We start from the raw sequence: 22,882 nt of genomic DNA, 5'->3' as shown, positions 1-22,882 counted from the left end.
CTGAACCGCTGAGATAGGCAGGTTTTTATAAGCTGGCGTTGTCTGATGAAGAATAATAGAATATCACACCTTTGTGTGAGGTTATATCTTAACCGTGGGCGTGTGTTTAAACTTTTCCCTAATTGTTTACGTATCTCTGTTTACAGCACTCATTAGCACCTCCAAATAACGCTGGTTTTTAAACGTTATGTACATCTGAAGATGACAGACGGAATGAATCTATGAATGGAAAACTGCACAAACAGAATAAGAGTATGCGTTCTGAAAAAGAGGTGGACATGTATGGAATGCTGTAACGGCCTTCTGAGGTGGACATGTATGGAATGTTGTAACGGCCTTCTGAGGTGGACATGTATGGAATGTTGTAACGGCCTTCTGATGTGGACATGTATGGAATGTTGTAACGGCCTTCTGAGGTGGACATGTATGGAATGTTGTAACGGCCTTCTGAGGTGGACATGGATGGAATGCTGTAACGGCCTTCTGAGGTGGACATGGATGGAATGCTGTAACGGCCTTCTGAGGTGGACATGTATGGAATGCTGTAACGGCCTTCTGTGATGGACATGGATGGAATGCTGTAACGGCCTTCTGAGATTGACATGGATGGAATGCTGTAACGGCCTTCTGTGATGGACATGGATGGAATGCTGTAACGGCCTTCTGAGATGGACATGGATGGAATGCTGTAACGGCCTTCTGAGATGGGCATGGATGGAATGCTGTAACGGCCTTCTGAGATGGACATGTATGGAATGCTGTAACGGCCTTCTGAGATGGACATGTATGGAATGCTGTAACGGCCTTCTGAGATGGACATGGATGGAATGCTGTAACGGCCTTCTGAGATGGACATGGATGGAATGCTGTAACGGCCTTCTGAGATGGACATGGATGGAATGCTGTAACGGCCTTCTGAGATGGACATGGATGGAATGCTGTAACGGCATTCTGAGATGGACATGGATGGAATGCTGTAACGGCATTCTGAGATGGACATGGATGGAATGCTGTAACGGCATTCTGAGATGGACATGGATGGAATACTGTAACGGCCTTCTGAGATGGACATGGATGGAATGCTGTAACGGCCTTCTGAGATGGACATGGATGGAATGCTGTAACGGCCTTCTGTGATGGACATGGATGGAATGCTGTAACGGCCTTCTGAGATGGACATGGATGGAATGCTGTAACGGCCTTCTGAGATGGACATGGATGGAATGCTGTAACGGCCTTCTGAGATGGACATGGATGGAATGCTGTAACGGCCTTCTGAGATGGACATGGATGGAATGCTGTAACGGCCTTCTGAGATGGACATGGATGGAATGCTGTAACGGCCTTCTGAGATGGACATGTATGGAATGCTGTAACGGCCTTCTGAGATGGACATGGATGGAATGCTGTAACGGCCTTCTGTCATGGACATGTATGGAATGCTGTAACGGCCTTCTGAGATGGACATGGATGGAATGCTGTAACGGCCTTCTGTGATGGACATGGATGGAATGCTGTAACGGCCTTCTGAGATGGACATGGATGGAATGCTGTAACGGCCTTCTGAGATGGACATGGATGGAATGCTGTAACGGCCTTCTGAGATGGACATGGATGGAATGCTGTAACGGCCTTCTGAGATGGACATGGATGGAATGCTGTAACGGCCTTCTGAGATGGACATGGATGGAATGCTGTAACGGCCTTCTGAGGTGGACATGGATGGAATGCTGTAACGGCCTTCTGAGGTGGACATGTATGGAATGCTGTAACGGCCTTCTGAGGTGGACATGGATGGAATGCTGTAACGGCCTTCAGAGGTGGACATGTATGGAATGCTGTAACGGCCTTCTGAGGTGGACATGGATGGAATGCTGTAACGGCCTTCTGAGGTGGACATGGATGGAATGCTGTAACGGCCTTCTGAGGTGGACATGGATGGAATGCTGTAACGGCCTTCTGAGATTGACATGGATGGAATGCTGTAACGGCCTTCTGTGATGGACATGGATGGAATGCTGTAACGGCCTTTTGAGATGGGCATGGATGGAATGCTGTAACGGCCTTCTGTGATGGACATGGATGGAATACTGTAACGGCCTTCTGAGATGGACATGGATGGAATGCTGTAACGGCCTTCTGTGATGGACATGGATGGAATGCTGTAACGGCCTTCTGAGATGGACATGGATGGAATGCTGTAACGGCCTTCTGAGATGGACATGGATGGAATGCTGTAACGGCCTTCTGAGATGGACATGGATGGAATGCTGTAACGGTCTTCTGAGATGGACATGTATAGAATGCTGAACCAGCCTTCTGAGATGGACATGGATGGAATGCTGAACCAGCCTTCTGAGATGGACATATATAGAATGCTGAACCAGCCTTCTGAGATGGACATGGGTGGAATGCTGTAACGGCCTTCTGTGATGGACATGGATGGAATGCTGTAACGGCCTTCTGAGGTGGACATGTATGGAATACTGTAACGGCCTTCTGAGATGGACATGGATGGAATGCTGTAACGGCCTTCTGAGATGGACATGGATGGAATGCTGTAACGGTCTTCTGAGATGGACATGTATAGAATGCTGAACCAGCCTTCTGAGATGGACATGGATGGAATGCTGAACCAGCCTTCTGAGATGGACATGTATAGAATGCTGAACCAGCCTTCTGAGATGGACATGGGTGAATGCTGTAACGGCCTTCTGAGATGGACATGGATGGAATGTTGTAACGGCCTTCTGATGTGAACGTGTATAGAATGCTGTAACTGTCTTCTGAGCTGGCTATGCATGAAATGCTTTAACTGCCTTCTTTACGTTGTGTGGTCATATCACTACTGTTTATGTCAAACTATTTGACGTTAAGTCGAAACTTCCTTACTATATTTGGTTATACAATATAACCAAGAACATGCAGGAGTTTCGACATAACGTAAGGTTATAATCACATAACCGTAATAAGTCGACAAAATGTACTGGTGTAATCACACAACACAATGCAATTTTGTCCTTGATAGAACGTCAGTATGCAGCCACATAGCGGCAGTGAAAAGACGTTATTGAATAATGTAAGGGTATAACAAACTCCAAGCAGGATTTGAGCCACACAACGCAAATACATTTTGATATAACAGTGATATATTTATATTTTAATGATGGCCTCCCATTAACACATTGTTATTCCGGATTGTATTCACACAAGTATTGGTACATTTTGGACAATAGCATGACGTCATTTTGGCGTCATAATGACTGAACTGACGAGAAACGCTTTAAACATCGCCTCAAATTTAGCTATGATTTTAAAAAGATTTTCCGGTGTGCAAACATACAGCGATAAAGACGATTTAAAGTAGAGAAAAAGAGGCGTGGTAATGTTTTGAATAATATCCGAAATGTAAATATAACATTTGAACGCCTGTCAGATTGTATTTATTGCCAATATGAATGCACTCTGGGTGCCAGATTGATAATGACTTCCTAACTAGAGAATAAATCTAGTACAAACTGGTCAATGTTCAATGCTACAGTATCAAAATAACGCAAGACCTTAATGATGTAAGAATTTATCCACACAACGTTAAGAAATTTTGACATAATGTAAGATTGTAATCGCACAACGTTAAAAAGTGTTGACTTATTTTAAGGATGGTTGACAGTGCCCTAGGTATTCCAACTGCACTTAAAACCCGAAAATGTGTAAAATAAAAACAACAACAAAAAACAAAAAAACGACGAAGTACAGCTACAAAAAAAACAGCATTTATGTGTGGTGCTAGAATGTCTTGTGATCAAAGTTGGATTCGGACTTTCCCACGATAACGTGAGAATAGACAGTCGATCGGTCATCGTTGGACACCGCACGAACCATCGTACACAAGAACATTGGTAATTGCCAGACACGCTTTATATACGTCTCTGATTTTGCGTACAATGGCCTGGTACATAAAATACACACCAGTACAATGACAGAGCAACTGTCTGTCAATTATAGTCTACAATACGGCGCCATGGTAACATTTGACCATTAATACGTTATACACATAAAAGTGTTAGAAATCGGAAAAGAAAATCGTACTAATTGTTTCATTAAGTCCGTAACAATTCTCTTAGAACAGTACCGTAGTTTAAATTCTACACAAGCACATTTAACAAATATTGCAGAATGTCTATTTATATAAACGCACGTTAACCTGATTGACTAACTCGTATAAAAACATTGGCAAGGTCGGGTACATAAGGGTATGTATTGGCCGATACCATTGGCTGATTGGTTGACTTTGACTCGTCCCACTTCTCCTTATATGGCATGTGACTTTGGGGTCATGACCTCGTGGCTCAAAGTCAGCTGATTTCGCTGACAGCGCGCAGAGGGTTGGTGAACGTCTGATCGATGAGAGGGCCCTGTTGTCAGAAACGAGTGTTTCTGAGAACTATTTGAATGCATCTTCGATCAGTTTGCATATTTCTTTTGAAATAGTATCATATTTGAACGAAATGGTTGGAACAGAAAAGAAATCAAACAACCTCTGTGCAGTTACGAAGACGAAATCTGACGCAGTGTTCGAATCCGTCGATTCGAGTAGGCAGACGAAAGTTCAACGTATGCTGCACAAGTTGAAGTCAACTACAATGAAAGGCATGACAAAAATAAAAGGACATCGCGACTCGTCTGCAGTAAATCCAACTGACGAAACGCATAATCAGAAACAACATGAAGATATTATTGGTGAGTAATATTGCTTGTTTAACATCTCTATGCAAACTTTTATCGTCACGAGTCGGCGCGAATTTGGCCGAACCTTTTTTCACACTATAGGCATAATTACTCAATAATGTTGTAATGTGTGAATGAAAAAGTCCGTGGGTTCGAAACAGGTGTTCAGTTCAGTGTTGTTTCCTTACTCAGTCCGAGTTAAAATTGGCTTTCTTTAAGTGGAATGTCTCTGAATGTGCGGTTACGTGTCGATATCGTTTCTTTTCGCAACATTGAAATGGTCTACTGGAGGGTCATTTTGTTGAGTTTATTGTGATTATTTTCTTGACGTCGTTGATGGATTATATATATAATGGTGTAGTGATGTGTTTGGGTACAGATTCTATTCACTATACTCACGTTTTATACTTTATATCCAAACTCAACAGTTATTAATCGATTTTTAAACTTTGAAAATTGTCAAACAAGAATCGGTGAGTAACTATGAAAAAAGTTCTAAATTAAAATATTGCTGTCTACATTATCATGCATTTTACCTGATTTCTTTCATTATTAGACACGCTGTATACTGTACCATTGTTTCATATTTGAAGTTCAGATGCCATAACTCCAACAGGATTAACACAGGAGTACACTGTTGTTACCCCATCATTATCAGATGGTGGGCTTTTCAAATTGCCCTTAGTCTGTCGGTAGCCTAAACAATTTTGTACAGACGATTTCTTCAGAATTTTTTTTCCTCAATTTTCATATGCAGAGTAGCCTTGCTCCTAATTTTTGCTTTTATGAATTTGGGTTGTGTGGACAGGTTATTATTATGTTTACTATTTCTTTAAGGTTATTACAAAATTTCACATAATAATAAGGGGAAAATCTAAGAAAAAATTAAACTTGAAAGAAGAAATAAACATTAAACAATTGTGGATTCAAAGATCCCATTTTGGAAGGCTTTAAGTATGTTTATCAAGTTGTAACAGTTAATAGATAAATTATTAGCAAATAAAATGTCCAAGGGATTAGTTCCAAAGTTTTCCCAACTTATAAACAATTACCAGGTATATACCTGGTCGTCACATGATAATATTTAGAAAAGAGTATGTAAAATAATATGTTATTTACATATCACCAAATAAATTGTCAAAATTTCAATGTATACTTTGATCTAATTACAAGAGAAAGAGATCCCTTTCATTTCCATCAGCTGATCTAACCACAAGTTTTGGAAAGAGTGTTAAGTTAATGTTAATTTTCCTTCAAACTTTTTCAGATTTGAACCAAATTTGGTACATTGCTTTATATCGATAAATACTCGTATGAGTTCCACATTAGTTAAAATCTCTCAACATTTACCATATAAAGTCGATTTTAAAATCCTTAAAATATATACTTTCATTCATATAAATACAATTTTTATTTTCAAATTTGAACAAAATTTGGTAAATTGATTTTAGTGAAATGTCAGATGAGTTTGATATTGGTCAACATTTGACATTCGTCAGTCCGTAAAAAGATATGTTATTGCTTTTTTGTGAGAAGTACCGGATGGATACTTTTTACTTGCATTTGTAGGTTCCCAATGATACCTAGTTGTGCCTGTCTGATTTTGGTCCACACCAGAAAAGCAAAATGGCTGACAGGCAGCCATCATGGATTTTTACTATGAAAGAATTTTATCACTTTTTCTTGAGAAGTAATAAGTGGATCGCTCCCTAGTTGTGCACACTTGACTTTTTTTTTATGATAATTGATTGTTATTGCTATTTCTTGAGAAGTACAGGATGGATCTTTCTTAAATTTCATAGGTAGGTTCCACTTGTTCCCTTGTTTTGCCTTTTTTAATTTGGCAATGATTAGAAAAACAGAAATGGCTGACAGATGGCCATTTTCGAATTGGCAGTTAAAGAATATTATCACTATTTCTTGGAGGAAAACATAGGAATTAAGAGAACAGAAGGTAAACAATCCCAACTTTTAAAGAATGAATAAAAATCAAACAATGGTGGGCACTAAGATCCATCTTAGATCTTAGATCTCTTGTTACTGTAAAGATTGAACCAAATTCAATATATTGCTTTTATTTCACGTGTTAATTTTTAATTTTTATCTTTAAATTTGAACCAGATTTGGTTTTTTTTATTTATTGGAGGTGTCTTAAAAGAATTTGATAATGGTCAAAACCCTTCAATTTTTGCTACAGCTGTACTACTTTCAAAATGTTAGACTATATAGATAATTTCTTTATTTTCCTCAAGTGAACAAAATTTGATATTGCTTTGTGTCAAGGACATCTTGAATGGATTTGATACAGGCTAAAGTCTTTCTATGCAGGAGCTATGGGACCAACACAATCCATCAACATTTGTCTGAGTGACTGGATTGAAAGATTTTCTTAATTACTCGCCATGTTGTTGAGAGTTGACCCATATGACCTAGTCCTTATGTTACTTAGCCTTCATGAATGACATGTTTCAGAGGCATAATGTTTCTAACAATTTTTTTTTCAGTTTTTTTTTCTTTCATATTTTGATCACAGTGATGCAACCTTGTCATCTCCATGATATCTACTATTATTATTCTTGTGTTTCGTGAAACAAGTTTGATGAGTAATCATGAATATTCCAATTTTGACAGATGATGCTGACCTCCCTCACTGCCCATCTCAAAATAATTTTGAGAACCTGATGGAGAAAAACCAATGGGAAGACTTGGTCATCCTGATAAAACATGCTCTTTCTTCTGTGCGAGATGACAAATTTGGTTATGAGATGATGATTCCATGTGGTTTAGTAATGCGTATAGCTCGTGATATTATAACTTTAGCTCGAAAGGAGCCATGTGGACTGAGAGGATGTGTCCTCTTTATAAACCTAGAGGACAAAAGTAAGTGTCAGAATCTTGCAAAACTTGACTGTGATCCAACAACTGTATCAACATTTGAATTGTACCTGACTTTAAAGGAAGATACAAGAGGATGGTGCAAATTGAAAAAATTCTTCATTTCCTTGAGTGGGTACCTAGACAAAAAGAAAAGTTTAGACTTAAAGCTTCTGTGTTCTGGATATGGCCTCGAGAAGAAGAAACTTTACAGGCTTAATAACTAATGTAGTAAATAAGGCTTTGACAAACATTTTAAGTTTATACTTGTGATATCTCTACATTCCTATTAAAACATAATTTTTTGTGGTCTTTAGTTTGTGTATAACCATTCACAGAAGAGGCATGTGAGCTTGAAATTTAAACCTTTGTGTTCATATGGATAAATAGATTGAGATTAGGCACAAAAATATGCAAAACATTAAATTTCATCAATTTCATTGACAAATGCATGTAGAAATACTGCTTGGATGGGATAACTTACTATATAATGATGACAGCAAACACCGAGCTCTCATGTTGTTTTAAGGACGACGTATCTTCGTGTGTGGATGATAAGTACAAGGGAGAGTGTTTAAGGAAGGTGAGTTATCATTTTGTTTGAATGGAAGATGTATGAGGAGTATTGAAAATGTTGGAGGTAAACCAACCTCTTGTGTACATGATAGTCACACTTTGATAGTTCATAGTGTTTGAAGCAAATTATATCATTTTCTGCTTTAAAGAAAGTAGGAAACAAGCAGAATGACAGTGTTGGAGGTGAATTATTCTGTAAGAATGAGATACTGTGAGAGTTGACGGAATTACCCAATATGAATGAGATAACTGCATAAGAGTTGACAGTATTGGAGGTGAATTACCCCCTGTATGGATGAGATACACTGGTAGAGTTGACAGTGTTGGAGGTGAATTTCCCCCTGTATGGATGAGATACACTGGTAGAGTTGACCGTGTTGGTGGTGAATTTCCCCCTGTATGGATGAGATACACTGGTAGAGTTGACAGTGTTGGAGGTGAATTTCCCCCTGTATGGATGAGATACTGCATAAGAGTTGACAGTATTGGAGGTGAATTTCCCCCTGTATGGATGAGATACACTGGTAGAGTTGACGGTGTTGGAGGTGAATTTCCCCCTGTATGGGTGAGATACACTGGAAGAGTTGACCGTGTTGGTGGTAAATTTCCCCCCGTATGAACAAGATACTGCATAAGAGTTGACAGTATTGGAGGTGAATTTCCCCCTGTATGGACGAGATACTGCATAAGAGTTGACAGTATTGGAGGTGAATTTCCCCGTGTATGGACGAGATACTGCATAAGAGTTGACAGTATTGGAGGTGAATTTCCCCCTGTATGGATGAGATACACTGGAAGAGTTGACAGTATTGGAGGTGAATTTCCCCCTGTATGAACGAGATACTGCATAAGAGTTGACAGTATTGGAGGTGAATTTCCCCCTGTATGGATGAGATACACTAGAAGAGTTGACAATATTGGAGGTGAATAACCTCAATATGGATAAGATACACTGCAAAGTTAGAGGTGGGTCATCTTTCATGAATAAGACACTCAGCAAAATTAAAAGTGGACATTCTTCTTGTATGGCTCTGGATGACAGATATTGAAATCCTATTTAAACTTTGACAATAGGAGAGTGGAGTGGTGAATTATCTGGTATCATAGGGTATTGATTTCACAGAATTGGTTTTTTCTGAATATGAGAAATGATTGAAATAAATTTAAGGTTCTTTTATTGAAAACAGGCAACAAATACCACCTGTTTATTTAGTGCTTACCACATGTTTATCAATACGTGAACTTGAAATGAATCGACCAGTTTTTATTTAGTTGTGTATAATGCATCAGACAACTGACATCATATCACAGCTATAATTTCATCTGTAGCTCACCATTAATGAATACGAAAAATTACAACTTACAAATACTCTGTTGATTGATGAAAGATAATTTCATATGTATTTTTTGTATTTCAAATATGATTTTATACTTATATTGTGCCAAAAAGAGGAATGTTGACAATGCAAATGCAATCTAAACATGAAAGACCATGCTGTTCTGGAAGAGTGTTGCTTCATCATATATATGCCATTACTAATTTGAAAATGAAACGTATAACAGTTTTATTTTGTTGGGGGTGGGGGGTTTCCAATTGTTCTGTTTTAATCATTTAATCAGTAAAATCTATTTTAATTATTAATGTGTCAATCAGTTTTGGTATTTTTCATGTGCTTGAAAACATTGTGCATTCATGGAGTTTCTTTAGGGAAAAATAGCCTGGTTGTGAGTTTTGACATAGTCAATTGAATCTCAATATTGTGATGTTGTCAGGTGTTTTATGCTGGATGTGATATCAAGTTCAAAGTGAATAAAGAATGTGTTATTATCCAGATGTGATATTATCAAGATGTGATATTACCATGTAGTATGTGTGTTGTGATAATATAAACAATGTTATACTATTCTATTCAAACAATGAAATAGTAAGATGTGGTTTCTGAAGAATTCTGAAGATGCATAATATTAAATTTTGAAGTAGTTAATTGAACCTTAATTTGCCATTTCATTTTCACTTACTCCCCTTATAGAGCTTGGAAAGAAAGGTTTTGATTGGAGCATGAAACCAACATTACACAATATATTTGAATTTTGATGGAGTTCTACAACCAATGTCAAGTGAAAATTCTTATCATTTTATGTTGCAGTTCTGCAGAAATTTCCCCAAACCTCTCACACTATTTATATAATCAACACCTTGGCATAATTTATAATGGAAATTTCTTTTTTTGAAAGTAGGAGATGTTTTACTCTAGTCCATTGCGTGATAATTTGTTAAAAAAAAAAAAAAAAAACAAGAAAATTCTATGTTCTAATATATTTTCTATGTATTTTCCACAAGACCCGTCCATATAAAGATGTTATTTAATATTTTGTATATGTTGTACTTTGTCAGATATAAAGTAATAGCTCATTGTCATTCCAACCACTTACAGTGTTCATTTAGTCTGTTACAAAGAATCAACGAATTAACGATGGTTTGCAGGCATCACTAAAGTTCACAGTAATGCTCAAGAAGGTTTGCCTTTAGGGTGTCATAATCAAACGATCCAGAAGTTACCTGTGAGGACAGGAAGATTTTTTTTCCAATATAAGATTAACAATTTGGTTTATGTTTCAGAGAATTAATTACCAATCAGAAACAAAGTGGTGGGGATTCGACTTAGGTTGTTTCCATCTGTCCTCTGTACTTTCATCTGCAGACTATCTTGTCTGGGCTCCATCTTCTTCACTACTCGTCATTGTAATTTCATACTTGGAGTTGGAGCCCACCTTGTTGAGATGGTGTGTCATGTATGAGAAGTACATCACTTTTACATACATTTTGACCTACATTGAAAACAGGTTTAAGGGAGCTGTATTTCCTACACTACATTTCACTGCCACTTAATACTTTGGGTATGGGTTTCACCTTGGTGAGACAGTGCGTTTTGTATCAAAACTCTGTCATTATGACCCTTATATTGACATTTGCCCTTCATTTCGAGAAAGTTTGTCCAAGCTCTTTGTCCTACACTACTTGCCACTAGAAGATCATGTAAGGCGTATTTATTAATCTAGGTGAGATGGGTGTTTATTATCTAAAGCTTTCAGATCTAAATTTAGACCTTATCAACCTATCATGAGTTTTGACTTACATCAAAGTAAAGATTTGTCTTGGCTTTACCTAGCATATTACTTGTCACTGGGAACTTCATATTTGGGGTATAAGTTAACCTTGATGAGGCAGTGGTGGTGTATCAAAAGTAGGTCACTCTGACCTAGGTTTTCAGCTTTGACCTACATCAGAGATAAAAAGTTTTGTCAGCTCTTTCTCATATAATTATAATAACTGAAACTAAATACTTGGAGTAATGGTTCACCCTAGTTAGGCAGTGTACTGTGTATTAAAAGTAGGTCTCTTTGACCTACTTTTTGAATTTTGACCATCAAAGAAAAGGTTTATCTGGACTCGCTCTTCTGCAGTTTTATTCATTGGAAGTTTGATAATACATTTTTTGTACTTGGTGTAAGAGTTCACCTTGGTGAAGTGGTGCGTCTGTTGGGGGACTAATCCCCCAAATTGTTTTTTAATAATAATAATTTGTCACAGTATATGTCAAAACACAAACAAATTTTGTTTTCATAGTTAAGATGCTGGTTGGAAGATGTACATATCCCTATATGTCCCTTAAACTGACAAACCCTTGAAATTTTTAAAAATATTAGATCTATAAATAAATATCTAAGCTCACTTGTCAACAAACTGGAACATAAGTGACTAGGTGGTAAATGTTGTTTAAATCCTTGTGGTAAAGAAATATTGTGAACAACTGTATATATTTTTGTGCAATAAAATCTTGTTATCAGAAACTATCTCAAGTTTGTTATTTTTTTCATTCAACAAATTTCAATTTATGTCACAAAAACAGGTTGGATTTACTGCTCAACAGTTATACTTTTACAAAACAATAACAAGACAGTTATGTGATATAAAGTTTTGAGGACATATTTAGAAGACCAACAGCATAAGGGAAATTATGAAGACTCCGATGAGTAACGACATTAATTATTTTCCTTTAGACTGTATTTATTGGCCAATACAAATGCAAACTGGGCAAGAGATAATTAAAATGATATCAAACACTAATATTCATCATTGTCCAAGATTGCATTCATACTGACTAAAAGTTTAATCTGACATCTTTTCAATAATCAAATTACACAAAGCTCATTTTACAAGTTTTCTCCTTTACATTTATTAGTCCCCAGCTAACTGGAGGAGGGGGCTATAGTTTTCTTCTCCCTCTGTGTGGATGTCGGTTTCCAGAATTTCAATGAAACTTTATTTACTGTTAGGTTATGAGGTAATACAGAGTGAGATTGAATTTGGGGTCGAAAGGTCAACTACAAATGTCACTGATTAAATATATTTTTTATTGAATTTTGGTTTCCAGATATTAACTTCCGAAAGGATTGATTGATTTCATAAAATGTTAACTGATGAGGTACTACAGAGTGGGATTGAGTTTTGGGTCGAAAAGTCAGCTATGAAAGTCACTGTTATTTATCGTCAAATTTTGGTTTTCTTGTCATAACTTCATAAAGGATTGATGGATTTGGTTGAATCTTCATACAATGTAAGCGTATGAGGTAATACAGCGTGAAACTATGTTTGGGGTCAGCAACAAAGGTCACTGTTACTAAAAATATACATTTATCATCAAATTTTGGTTTCCAGATGATAAATTTTGGCAGTATTGCTGAATTTGGTTGAAACATCATAAAATGTTAGCTTTTGATGTATTGTATAATGGGATTATATTTGGGGTCAAAGGTTAACTACGAAAGTTACTGCTAATAAAAATAGACTTTGATCGTCATATTTTGGCGTCCAGAAAATTTAATGAACGACAGGGAACGATGGTTGCATACAACACTAGCTGTAAGCTTGTTTACAAGAGGAGCTTCCTGAAAATCATGATTTTCTGTACAAGTTATCTTTAGAGGCAATGCTTACTGAAGAGATTTTTAAACAATGAATGCAACTGATCAAAAACATCATGCAAGTTTGTATGAATCATTTAAGTGATCATGATTTGATCTTCCAGAAACTGTGTACGATTTGCGAAACACTGAGGGGAATCATGATCAAAACATGAACATTTTTTTTTTATTAAGTTGCATGAAGATCAAAAGTATCGTTTATCGAAAGAAATGAAATGAGTCAGGGATACTAAATTTCTATAAGTGTTTTTGAAGTTTAATGAATATTTAACTTGGACTAAAACCTGAATAAAAACATTATCTAGGCATTCGGTTGGTGTTTCACCACCAAAGCTTGACCATACTTTAAAACCATACCTTGAATTAGTATTTCCAATAGTAAACGTACAAAAATTGGATATGATAATCGTGTAAACATTTAGAGGTCCTTTAAAAAAACAGTTTGAGGAAAGATATTGTTCAAGTTGAAGGTAAAATACCTGGGCACTGCCAAATTTTATTTCTTTATGCCATTGCATGGTCATGAATGAAAATCTCATAAAATGTGCAGTTCGATTCAAACGTATAAGGCGATTGATTCATCGTATTTTTACATTCAAAAGTACAAAGAAATCCAATATCGTCATATTTTTTAGGCAAAAATATGTTAAAGTCGTATTGCCAATGTTTGCAACTCAAACTCTGGTGGAACATTTTGCGGCGTAAATCTGTACTTGATTTTAGCTTGTCTTTCTACACTACTAGGAAATCGGTGACCAGACTTCAAAGCTGACTCGTTGAGGGCCAATAAGGCAGCGGAGTTTTTATTTCGGGAGGTATTTCACCTGTTAAAATGCAGATACTAGCCGATTAAAAATTCAATGAAACTATTTCGGTATCATATTAGATCTCTTTTGACAAAAATGACCGGTTTGGTTCTCTATTATTCAGCACCCTGTCTATGAACAGCTGCAGTAGGTATTGCATGTAGTCCAAGGGAGGCAACTCCAATCTTAACACTGGTTAAAAATGCATTTCCAGTGTATTTTTAAGGTATGTCGAAGTTCGTCGCCAATTTAAATAAATTTCTTAATGTTCTCAACAATATTAGACAGGTGGTTTTTAGACGACACCAGGATATCATAGTAATTGTCATGGTTTGGAAAGCTTATCAATATAATATCATCTGAATATAATCTTTTTTTTAAATCTAGTAAACAAATATACAAACGCCATCTGTTGACATCGGTATTGTTGTAGTCAGTTCCGTATAACCGAATTATCATATGTCGTCATTGCAATATTCCAATATACGAGAGATTCTTGTATTTGGTATAAATTGTTAAAATATATGCTGTTTCAATATGGCGAGAAGTAAATACGTTATACATCAAGATGATTTTAAAGCGCGAAGTATAATTTCAAACTTGGTATTATTCAATATAAATTTCCAATTATCTAGTATTAAAAAATATCTGATGGAAAGAAGATGACAGTAACGTGCAAGTTCATACAAGATATCTTTCCTGTGCACTTCATTAAACTTCCAACTGTCCGTAACGAGGTGACTCCCTAATAGAACAAAGTCTAGTCAACATTCATTTAATATATATCTCAGAACAGATGGAGCAACATATCTCCCGATTATCATGGACAAATGATATTAATAAAGTCAGATATAATGACATTTTTTTTATAAACTTTTGTAAATATATCTATATCGTGCAATAAAGATGGTCTAACATAAAAGTCCGATATATAGAAATTCCTTAATATCGTCAGGAATTGTTCATAAAATGAAAAATTAGGACAAGATTCGTTTATCTTACCCGAAGTGAACACTTGAGTCAGATCCTCGGTGAACTACACATAGTGAGATAAGTTATGTGGTGTCTTATAATAAATAAGAATTGGCACGGACTTAGCTATATCGAAGGCAATTGAGTTACAATCATTCAGTGTGCCATTCTTCTATCAAAGGAGACATGTTGTGGCTTTATCGCTCAAACCTGTATATCAGAGACATTAAATCTCCAAATATCAACTATCTCCAAATTAATCAAATATCCAACGTAAATAAGAATATTAGGAGAATGCCAACTAATAAATAAGGGGAGGGGGGGCTTAAATAGTCACACACCACAGATATAATTCATTCAGTTTTACTGACTAATGGGAAACGGAATTATTATCCGTACTGTATAAAATATCAGTGTAATAGCATGATGCGATGTTAATTCCTCAAGTGTAGTAGAACTTTAATGTTATTACCTTTGTTGTAGGTTGGTTGGTTGCAATTGATATCTTTCCGTCTCCGCGACTCTTCACGTGTGCGGGTATCGTCTCCCCGACGAATGTCAGTGTTCTAGCCTGTGTTGTTCTCCCACCTGTTTACCTGTATTGTATGTCGACCTGTTTACCTGTATTCTCCCACATTACCTGGATCATACTCTCATATATATTATGTTCACATCAACTTCCATCAAGGTTATTTCTTTCATTTTAAACTGATTTTTACATATTATGTAATGCTTTCATAGCTACACCTATAGAATGTGTACAGGTAATAGAATGTGATGGTGATGGTTGGAAGGTTTGATATCTTTTAGGGAAAAACATTTAAAATAGTTTAAATCAAGTTAAATTCACATCAGAATATTATTTACTTATCACTGTGCATAAGCCACGCTTGTATTTAACAACACCATATTTTGTGATTCAATAGTGATTAAAATGGTGGGAATATCCAGTTGTGTGCTTTTTTTAAAAGTATGGTCAGATGGTAACATTTATCACATATTCCTCATCAATAACCAATATTATTCAAGTTTGGTAGACAGTAGATCGTGTGTAACGAATACATCTACTGGAAACACACACCATCCTTACAACCACCTACAGCTTTTTGCCACGATCATTACTCAGGAGATATCAGTACAAATATTACATCAGTGCTAAAAGTCTAGTTTATGTATCAAATATGTACATTTGTTTCTAATGTATGTAATGTATGTAAATATGCTAATTATGCAAACTTGAGCTACGAATTCACTGTTTCACTTTATTAATGTTATTACTTTTGTTATATAATATGCTCTCATATACGGCTTTGTATCTCTGATCTGATAACGTAGATTATAACAATGTAATATATATTTCCTCTCATTACTGAGTACCGTCATGTTGCTTCATCACTTCAAAATGTTATTTTATGCACTGTATACATTTTAACTTAGATATTGATAAAGTAGCCTATAAAATAACTTAAGCTTACAATTAATTGATTTTATGTGTTCTTATTAGACAATAGCTGGAATTTGGTAAACAGTTTTTTACCATAACCAGGAAAATGGTTATAATTTACACAGATGTACAATTTCATAGTTAAAAAGAGGACAGGTAAATAATCTATCTGTTTATAGCTACTTTATCACAACAGTACAGGTAAATAATCCACCTGTATACAGCTACTTTATCAATACGTTACAGTTAAATATTCTACCTGTATATAGCTACTTTATCACAACAGTACAGGTAAATAATCCACCTGTATACAGCTACTTTATCAATACGTTACAGTTAAATATTCTACCTGTATATAGCTACTTTATCACAACAGTATAGGTAAATTATATTTACCTGTATATAGCTACTTTATCAATACAGTACAGGTAAATATTCTGCCTGTATATAGGTATATCAGAACAGTACAGGTAAATATTCTACCTGTATATAGCTACTTTATCAATACAGTACAGGTAAATCATATTTACCTGTATATAGCTACTTTATCACAACAGTACAGGTAAATAATCCACCTGTATACAGCTACTTTATCACAACAGTACAGGTAAATATTCTACCTGTATATAGCTACTTTATCAATACAGTACAGGTAAATTATATTTACCTGTATATAGCTACTTTATCACAACAGTACAGGTAAATATTCTGCCTGTATATAGGTATATCAGAACAATACAGTAAATATTCTGCCTGTATATAGGTAATCTATCAGAACAGACTATAATGCCTGTTATCTTCTAGTGTCTATATAACTTCTTTGTTCTTAAAACGGGTGAGAAAGGAGAACAAACCGGCGAAATTTGATTGCATGATGCTCTGACCGGCGACTTGGCCAATTTAATTGGACGTCTTTGAACGAGGTCAGGAAGTCCAGCTGCTATGCCGAACCAATTAAACACCGTGTGTTATGTAACGTATGCCACGGGCAAAGTTCAACAAATGTCGATATGAATTGTCTCAAAAAAAATTATGTCGTTTTCAAAGACTACAAACGCTGATAACACTCAAATCTTTAACTGCATTTTCATCTAATTCTGATATGCTTGCATTTCTAGGTTACCGAGATTAAAAATAGTTAAAATACATTTAAAATGTGTAACAAATCGATTGTATCAAGCCCTCTACCGGTAGAGTTTTAAAATACGGAGATGAAAAGTTGAAAATGACATGTACCTAATAGAAAGTACATTGATATATCTATGATGTCAGGCTATATATACGAAAGAGTAAATCTATTCAGGTTTGATATTGTTTATACATTAACAAATACTGTCTACCCGTATATAACTAGACTCTTCTTTTCTGACCTAGCATTTCATGTGCATTGGTCACTTTTGCCATCAAAAAGACATCAACTGATCCATAATTCATGATATTTCATCTCAATTTCAATATATATTAATGAGTTTTAATAGCAAGTAGTCTACATCTTATATACACGAGTCGGTCTGTTTTGATATACTTTGGAGTAATGCAAGACAGTTTGTGACATGTCATCTATTGGTTATAATGTCGCATAAATGAATTTGTTTAGATCAAAAAATGAATGCTGTTAATCGAATGTATTATATATAGACTTGTCAAGTAAGCCAGAGGGTACCTGGCGTGTCAAAATTACTATAATTCTTTGTCCGTTAGAGAACGCTTACTATTGGCTAATAGCGTCACGTGACTTTCTGTGTATACGCTGTAATTTGGCGGTATTACAGTCTGAGCGTCAGTCAGTCAATAGGACGAGAGAAGAATTTGAAGAAAGATGGTATGTATCCGTCAAAAAATCGAATGAATCCCTGGTCATCGGATTTTCATTTACCAATACATGCATTAAATAATGTTTGTATATGATAATTGCAGTATTATTTTTCGTGAAAAAATCTTCAAAATATTTTTATTTGATATTTTTAGGCAGGTGGTAAAGCAGGAAAAGACTCTGGAAAGGCGAAGGCAAAGGCAGTTTCTCGTTCAGCAAGGGCAGGGCTCCAGGTAAACAGCGATATAAACATTACACTCAACAATTTTATTTTGTTGGATTGTAGTGGTACATAGTTTGCAATACATGCATTTTGTAGTGGTAGTGTGTAATATATATTGCTTCTTTGCAGTTCCCAGTTGGTCGTATTCACAGACATTTGAAAAACAGAACAACAAGCCATGGTCGAGTTGGTGCAACAGCCGCAGTGTACAGTGCAGCAATTTTGGAATACCTGACCGCTGAAGTAAGGAACAATATTATTTATTGCAGTGATCAAATGTTTGACACTCCAAATTGTATCTGTTGATGTTTGTTTCGTTAGAATTATTATCATGATGAATGAAGAGTTCCCAATGTTTACATTTTATAAGCGTGTTTATATACATGTTTCGAGGATGAATTCGGTCCTCGTACCTCGAAAGGAATTGCTTTCACATATATTTCATGCAAATCCAACTGATCCCATGCAACAAACATAGAAATTCGTATAATTGTTTACATTAGTTGGAATTTCGCGGGCAGTCAAAATGGCGGACCAACCGCCATGATTGAATTGATGTTGTCTCCCTTTCGATTGCTGTGTATATTGTATGTTACTTTATAGCTAAACTAGTATACCACACTCGTTTTTATAATGGATGGTAGACGGTTTTATAATTGGTTTAAACATGTCTTTTTTTATACTTGTCCATATTGATTTTCTATCCTCTTGATGCTGAAAGTTGAAAAGCAATTGCATCATCAATCAAATGTTAGTAGTTCCATAACGCGAACAGAACTTGTACCTTTATAATGCGTTCCCCATAGTGATGAAATGCTCTAATTATCATAAACTTGGCGTCGCAAGTGACTGCAGCTAAGATTAATACTCAATACTTGTTAAAGTTAATTCTCTCTTGGATAAACTTCTAAAGATTGCACGATGTGGTAATGAAGTGGTGGATGGTACAACAGTTGCCAGTGGAATACGGAACATTCAAGTTATCTTAATAATATTTATGTAGAGCATACATGTAATGTCATTTATTTACAAGACTTGAGTATTTGTATATTCCAGTAATTAAGGAAGACTGCAATGAAAAGGTCATGTGTTGAAGCATATTCACAGGTCTTTTTGGTCAGTAGTGTCATTAATGTACTGTGGCAAGCTACAGTTTAAATTGATAAGTATGGTAGGTGCACATCTAATTTTTTCTGAAGATGTCTGTTGTAATTGTGGAACATGTCCACTGGGAATAGTGACAATGGTTACTAAGTATTTGATGATAAGATACTTAAAAGATTAAGTATACACACATTACTTGGGTAGTTTACATCTTTAAAGAAAATCTATTCGCATAGAATTTGAAAACTCTTCTGTCCATTGCTTGAACAAGACATTTTTTGCTTTGTTAATCTGAATACTTGTCAACAATTTTAATTATTGTGAAAACTTGGACACATGTCGTGAACATTTTAAGCTATATTAGAATCACATGTTGGTGTAATGGTGGATTTAGATTGAAGTCTATATATTTTTAACATTGTTTCATTCTGTAGATGAATATTCACACCTTTTATAAACAAAAAATATGAGACTTTTTGGGGGGGTAAATGTGGACAAATATTTTGGTTTGTGCCGTAAAATACCTTAACTCCACATTGGATGCAATACTTGTCTTTTTAATAAGATGTTTTACTATGATTAATTTAGAGTAGACTAAAAAAGAAACGTGTATACCAACACTTACTTTGACAATTCCTGTTCATTGTTGTCTGCTCAATTCAGATTACCATGGTGGTTAAAAAGCATTCCTGTTGGAAATAAGTATCAATGTACCCTATAATATTTAAGTGTTCAGGCATTGTTCTGTTAGTCTTGGTCATGTTAGTCTACATCTCTGTTTACCATGAATTATTTCGCATGAATGATTCACTTTTTGACAAGATTGGTTTGAAAAATGGAATCAATCTTAATTGCTTTTCAAAGTACTTTATTGAAGCTTTCATCACTATTATTAAAAAAAAATTTCTACAGTTTTATTAGAATATTTTAATGATTGGTTGCTGTTTTGAAAGCTATCATTTTGTCTTGGTTAGAGGGGTGTGTGTTTCTGACTATGAATGCAAATGAAAAAAATTTTAACTGATTAACAATTCCGATATTGTCTTGTGTGATATTTCTACAGGTACTGGAATTGGCTGGAAATGCTAGTAAAGATTTGAAAGTAAAGCGTATCACACCTCGTCACTTGCAATTGGCCATTCGTGGAGATGAAGAGTTGGATTCACTTATCAAAGCTACAATCGCTGGTGGTGGTAAGTGCAATTACATCCTGCTTATTGAACAAGTGTTTAATTGATGAGAGTTCATGCACCTTTGTGCAAGGCTACTCTAATACCAGTAATCATCTCAAGAAAAAAAATAGGATTTTTACCAGTCAACTAAGGAAACTATTGAAAGATGTCCGTAAAATGGGACTGATTGCAATTGTTAATAATGATTGCAATATCCTCAGATTGTGTTGGCATTTTATATTGTATTGTTTCACTGAATAAATTTACAGTGATATTGTACATAAACTATTTGGGAAATGCATAAATTTTTAGACTTCTGAATTCTTGTATTAAACAAGTACATTTTACTAGACTGATGGGCATGTGTCTTGAAAAGTTTCACAGAGCTCTAACTCTGATTCTTTCTAAATCTGGTATAAAACAGCTGACAATCCCATAGTTGGAAGAATGTGGCTGAAATTGGGAAAATCAAGATATTTGCATTAATTTGCTTGAACTCTATTATATATGTATTCGATTTTGTCAAAAATTTATCATTCTTGGTGCAAGACGATCGATCATATGGCATGGAAGCGATGTTTTATTATGGAACTGCAATATTCTATAAATGAAAAGTTGTAAACATGACTTTAAATTTGTGGTGTACTGAATATCTTTTATAATTATTAAATGTTTCAATTTATCAACATCATAAATGATGAACTTTGTGCATGGTGACTTCATGAAATAAAAAATGCTTGTGTTTATACTTTGTTTACAGTATGTGTAATGCTGTGTTATGTTTACTTTCAGGTGTCATTCCTCACATCCACAAATCTCTCATCGGAAAGAAGGGATCACAGAAACCTACGTAATTTGTTTAGTTCCTGCTGTATGTTTGCCGTTTAGTGTATTAGGATATCGTGTCAAGTGTGAACCATCAAACTTCACGAATGGACGTTCAATTCATATCTCATTTTACTTCATCATCAAGCCATTGGATTTTAACCCATGCATTGCCAGTCTGGAAAATTTCATTTTGATTTTTTCATGGAAAAAAGAACATGTGCACTTTTCTTGGGCAGCTGTTGACTGACCAGTTGTGATGTATCCTTGTCTGTGTGCAAGTGGATTTATAAATGACCGGAAAAAGCATGGAAGCAGATCAATTGGGAACAAATACTGAAAAACACAATATTTCCGTCTTTTCTGTCATGACTCTTCTTGACTTGTATACGTGTAGATTTGTAGTTGGTCTCCAGACTGGAATCATGATTACTTGTGTATTTGGTTTTAAATGTACGTGTTCATTTCCCCCTTGGTTTTAATATTTTCATGTCTATCATTTAACATTGTAATAAATTTATATCAGAAAGGGACCTGTACTTTGTTTTCCGTTTTCATAGTAGAATATTGCATGTTGTAAATACAACAGCAAAGATTCTCTGTTGAGAGGTCTTCAGCTAAGACCTTGGACTGGTTATGAATATTATTTGCCTTCATATGATAAGAAACAGAGTCAAATATTACAATTGTCGATTTTTTATTATTAATTTGTTTTAATTTATGCTAATTCAAATGTATGTGCTAGTCTTGCTGCCCTTGTGTAGAATGAGATTTAGCACCATATAATTACAAAGAATTTCAAAATTCTAGTTTTGGATGATATTGAATTAATGATCAGCTATCCTGTTACACATAACCAAAGTATGCTTATGCCCTTTCCATCAATTTCTAGCCAATATGTAAACTAATAAATTCTAAACCTACAGAATCCTTGGCGTTGATGCTCCATCCTTAATTACCTATCGTCTATGGAGCTCTGCTAGAATACTCCTGTATCCACCTAGGATTCCACCACCCATGGGACGGTGGACTCCTCCACACACACACCACACCACCCCCACCCCCCCTTTTTATAGTTCATATAGAAAAATTAAAATTTTTGAGAATAAATTCTTTATTTTCTTTCAGAAATAGGTCATACTTGTTTTAGAATTATCAGTTTAAGATGACAGTTTAATATTAGAGATGCACATACCCTGGCTGAAGGGCGGGGTCAAACTGGCTGAAATTTCCAAAATCTTTCAATACCAAGATTAAGTAGAACTATGGACATAAGTGTCTTAACGGTGCCTAACCAAAATTAATTTCTTGACCCCAGGGTCTTACATTTCCCCTTGGAGAAGGGATGAAATTTACTAG

General features: G+C 35.4%; 4 protein-coding genes across 4 annotated transcripts in view; 2 read left to right on the top strand and 2 right to left on the bottom strand.

Moving 5' to 3' along the window:
- Positions 1-22,882, bottom strand: part of LOC132543837 (uncharacterized) — a 187,111-nt gene that overhangs the window by 138,362 nt on the left and 25,867 nt on the right. The window lies entirely within an intron of this gene.
- On the bottom strand, positions 179-2,692 carry LOC132543954 (uro-adherence factor A-like). Its single transcript, XM_060207512.1, has one exon. The coding sequence runs from the start codon at positions 2,690-2,692 to the stop codon at positions 179-181; it is 2,514 nt and encodes an 837-aa protein (XP_060063495.1).
- LOC132543840 (DNA damage-inducible transcript 4-like protein) lies at positions 4,509-7,829 on the top strand. The gene is made up of 2 exons (XM_060207356.1): positions 4,509-4,740; positions 7,360-7,829. Exons 1-2 carry the CDS (start codon positions 4,509-4,511, stop codon positions 7,827-7,829), a joined length of 702 nt encoding a protein of 233 aa, XP_060063339.1.
- Positions 18,143-22,053, top strand: LOC132543867 (histone H2A.V). Its single transcript, XM_060207385.1, has 5 exons — positions 18,143-18,208; positions 18,355-18,432; positions 18,552-18,665; positions 20,590-20,719; positions 21,491-22,053. Exons 1-5 carry the CDS (start codon positions 18,206-18,208, stop codon positions 21,550-21,552), a joined length of 387 nt encoding a protein of 128 aa, XP_060063368.1. The 5' UTR covers positions 18,143-18,205; the 3' UTR covers positions 21,553-22,053.

The sequence above is a fragment of the Ylistrum balloti genome, unplaced genomic scaffold (assembly GCF_031769215.1).
Source record: "Ylistrum balloti isolate Yb309-2 unplaced genomic scaffold, AGI_CSIRO_Ybal_v1 Utg369772, whole genome shotgun sequence".
In the NCBI taxonomy this organism is placed as follows: Eukaryota; Metazoa; Mollusca; class Bivalvia; order Pectinida; family Pectinidae; genus Ylistrum; species Ylistrum balloti.
Note: the sequence above shows the minus strand (reverse complement) of the source record. Positions and strands in the feature narration are given on the sequence as shown.

Coding starts and splice junctions, on each gene's coding strand:
- LOC132543954 (XM_060207512.1), bottom strand. CDS start 2,692: ATGTCCATCTCAGAAGGCTGGTTCAGCATTCTATACATGTCCATCTCA.
- LOC132543840 (XM_060207356.1), top strand. CDS start 4,509: ATGGTTGGAACAGAAAAGAAATCAAACAACCTCTGTGCAGTTACGAAG. Junction 4,741..7,359: donor ACAACATGAAGATATTATTG/GTGAGTAATATT, acceptor CAATTTTGACAG/ATGATGCTGACCTCCCTCAC.
- LOC132543867 (XM_060207385.1), top strand. Junction 18,433..18,551: donor CAGCAAGGGCAGGGCTCCAG/GTAAACAGCGAT, acceptor GCTTCTTTGCAG/TTCCCAGTTGGTCGTATTCA. Junction 20,720..21,490: donor AGCTACAATCGCTGGTGGTG/GTAAGTGCAATT, acceptor GTTTACTTTCAG/GTGTCATTCCTCACATCCAC.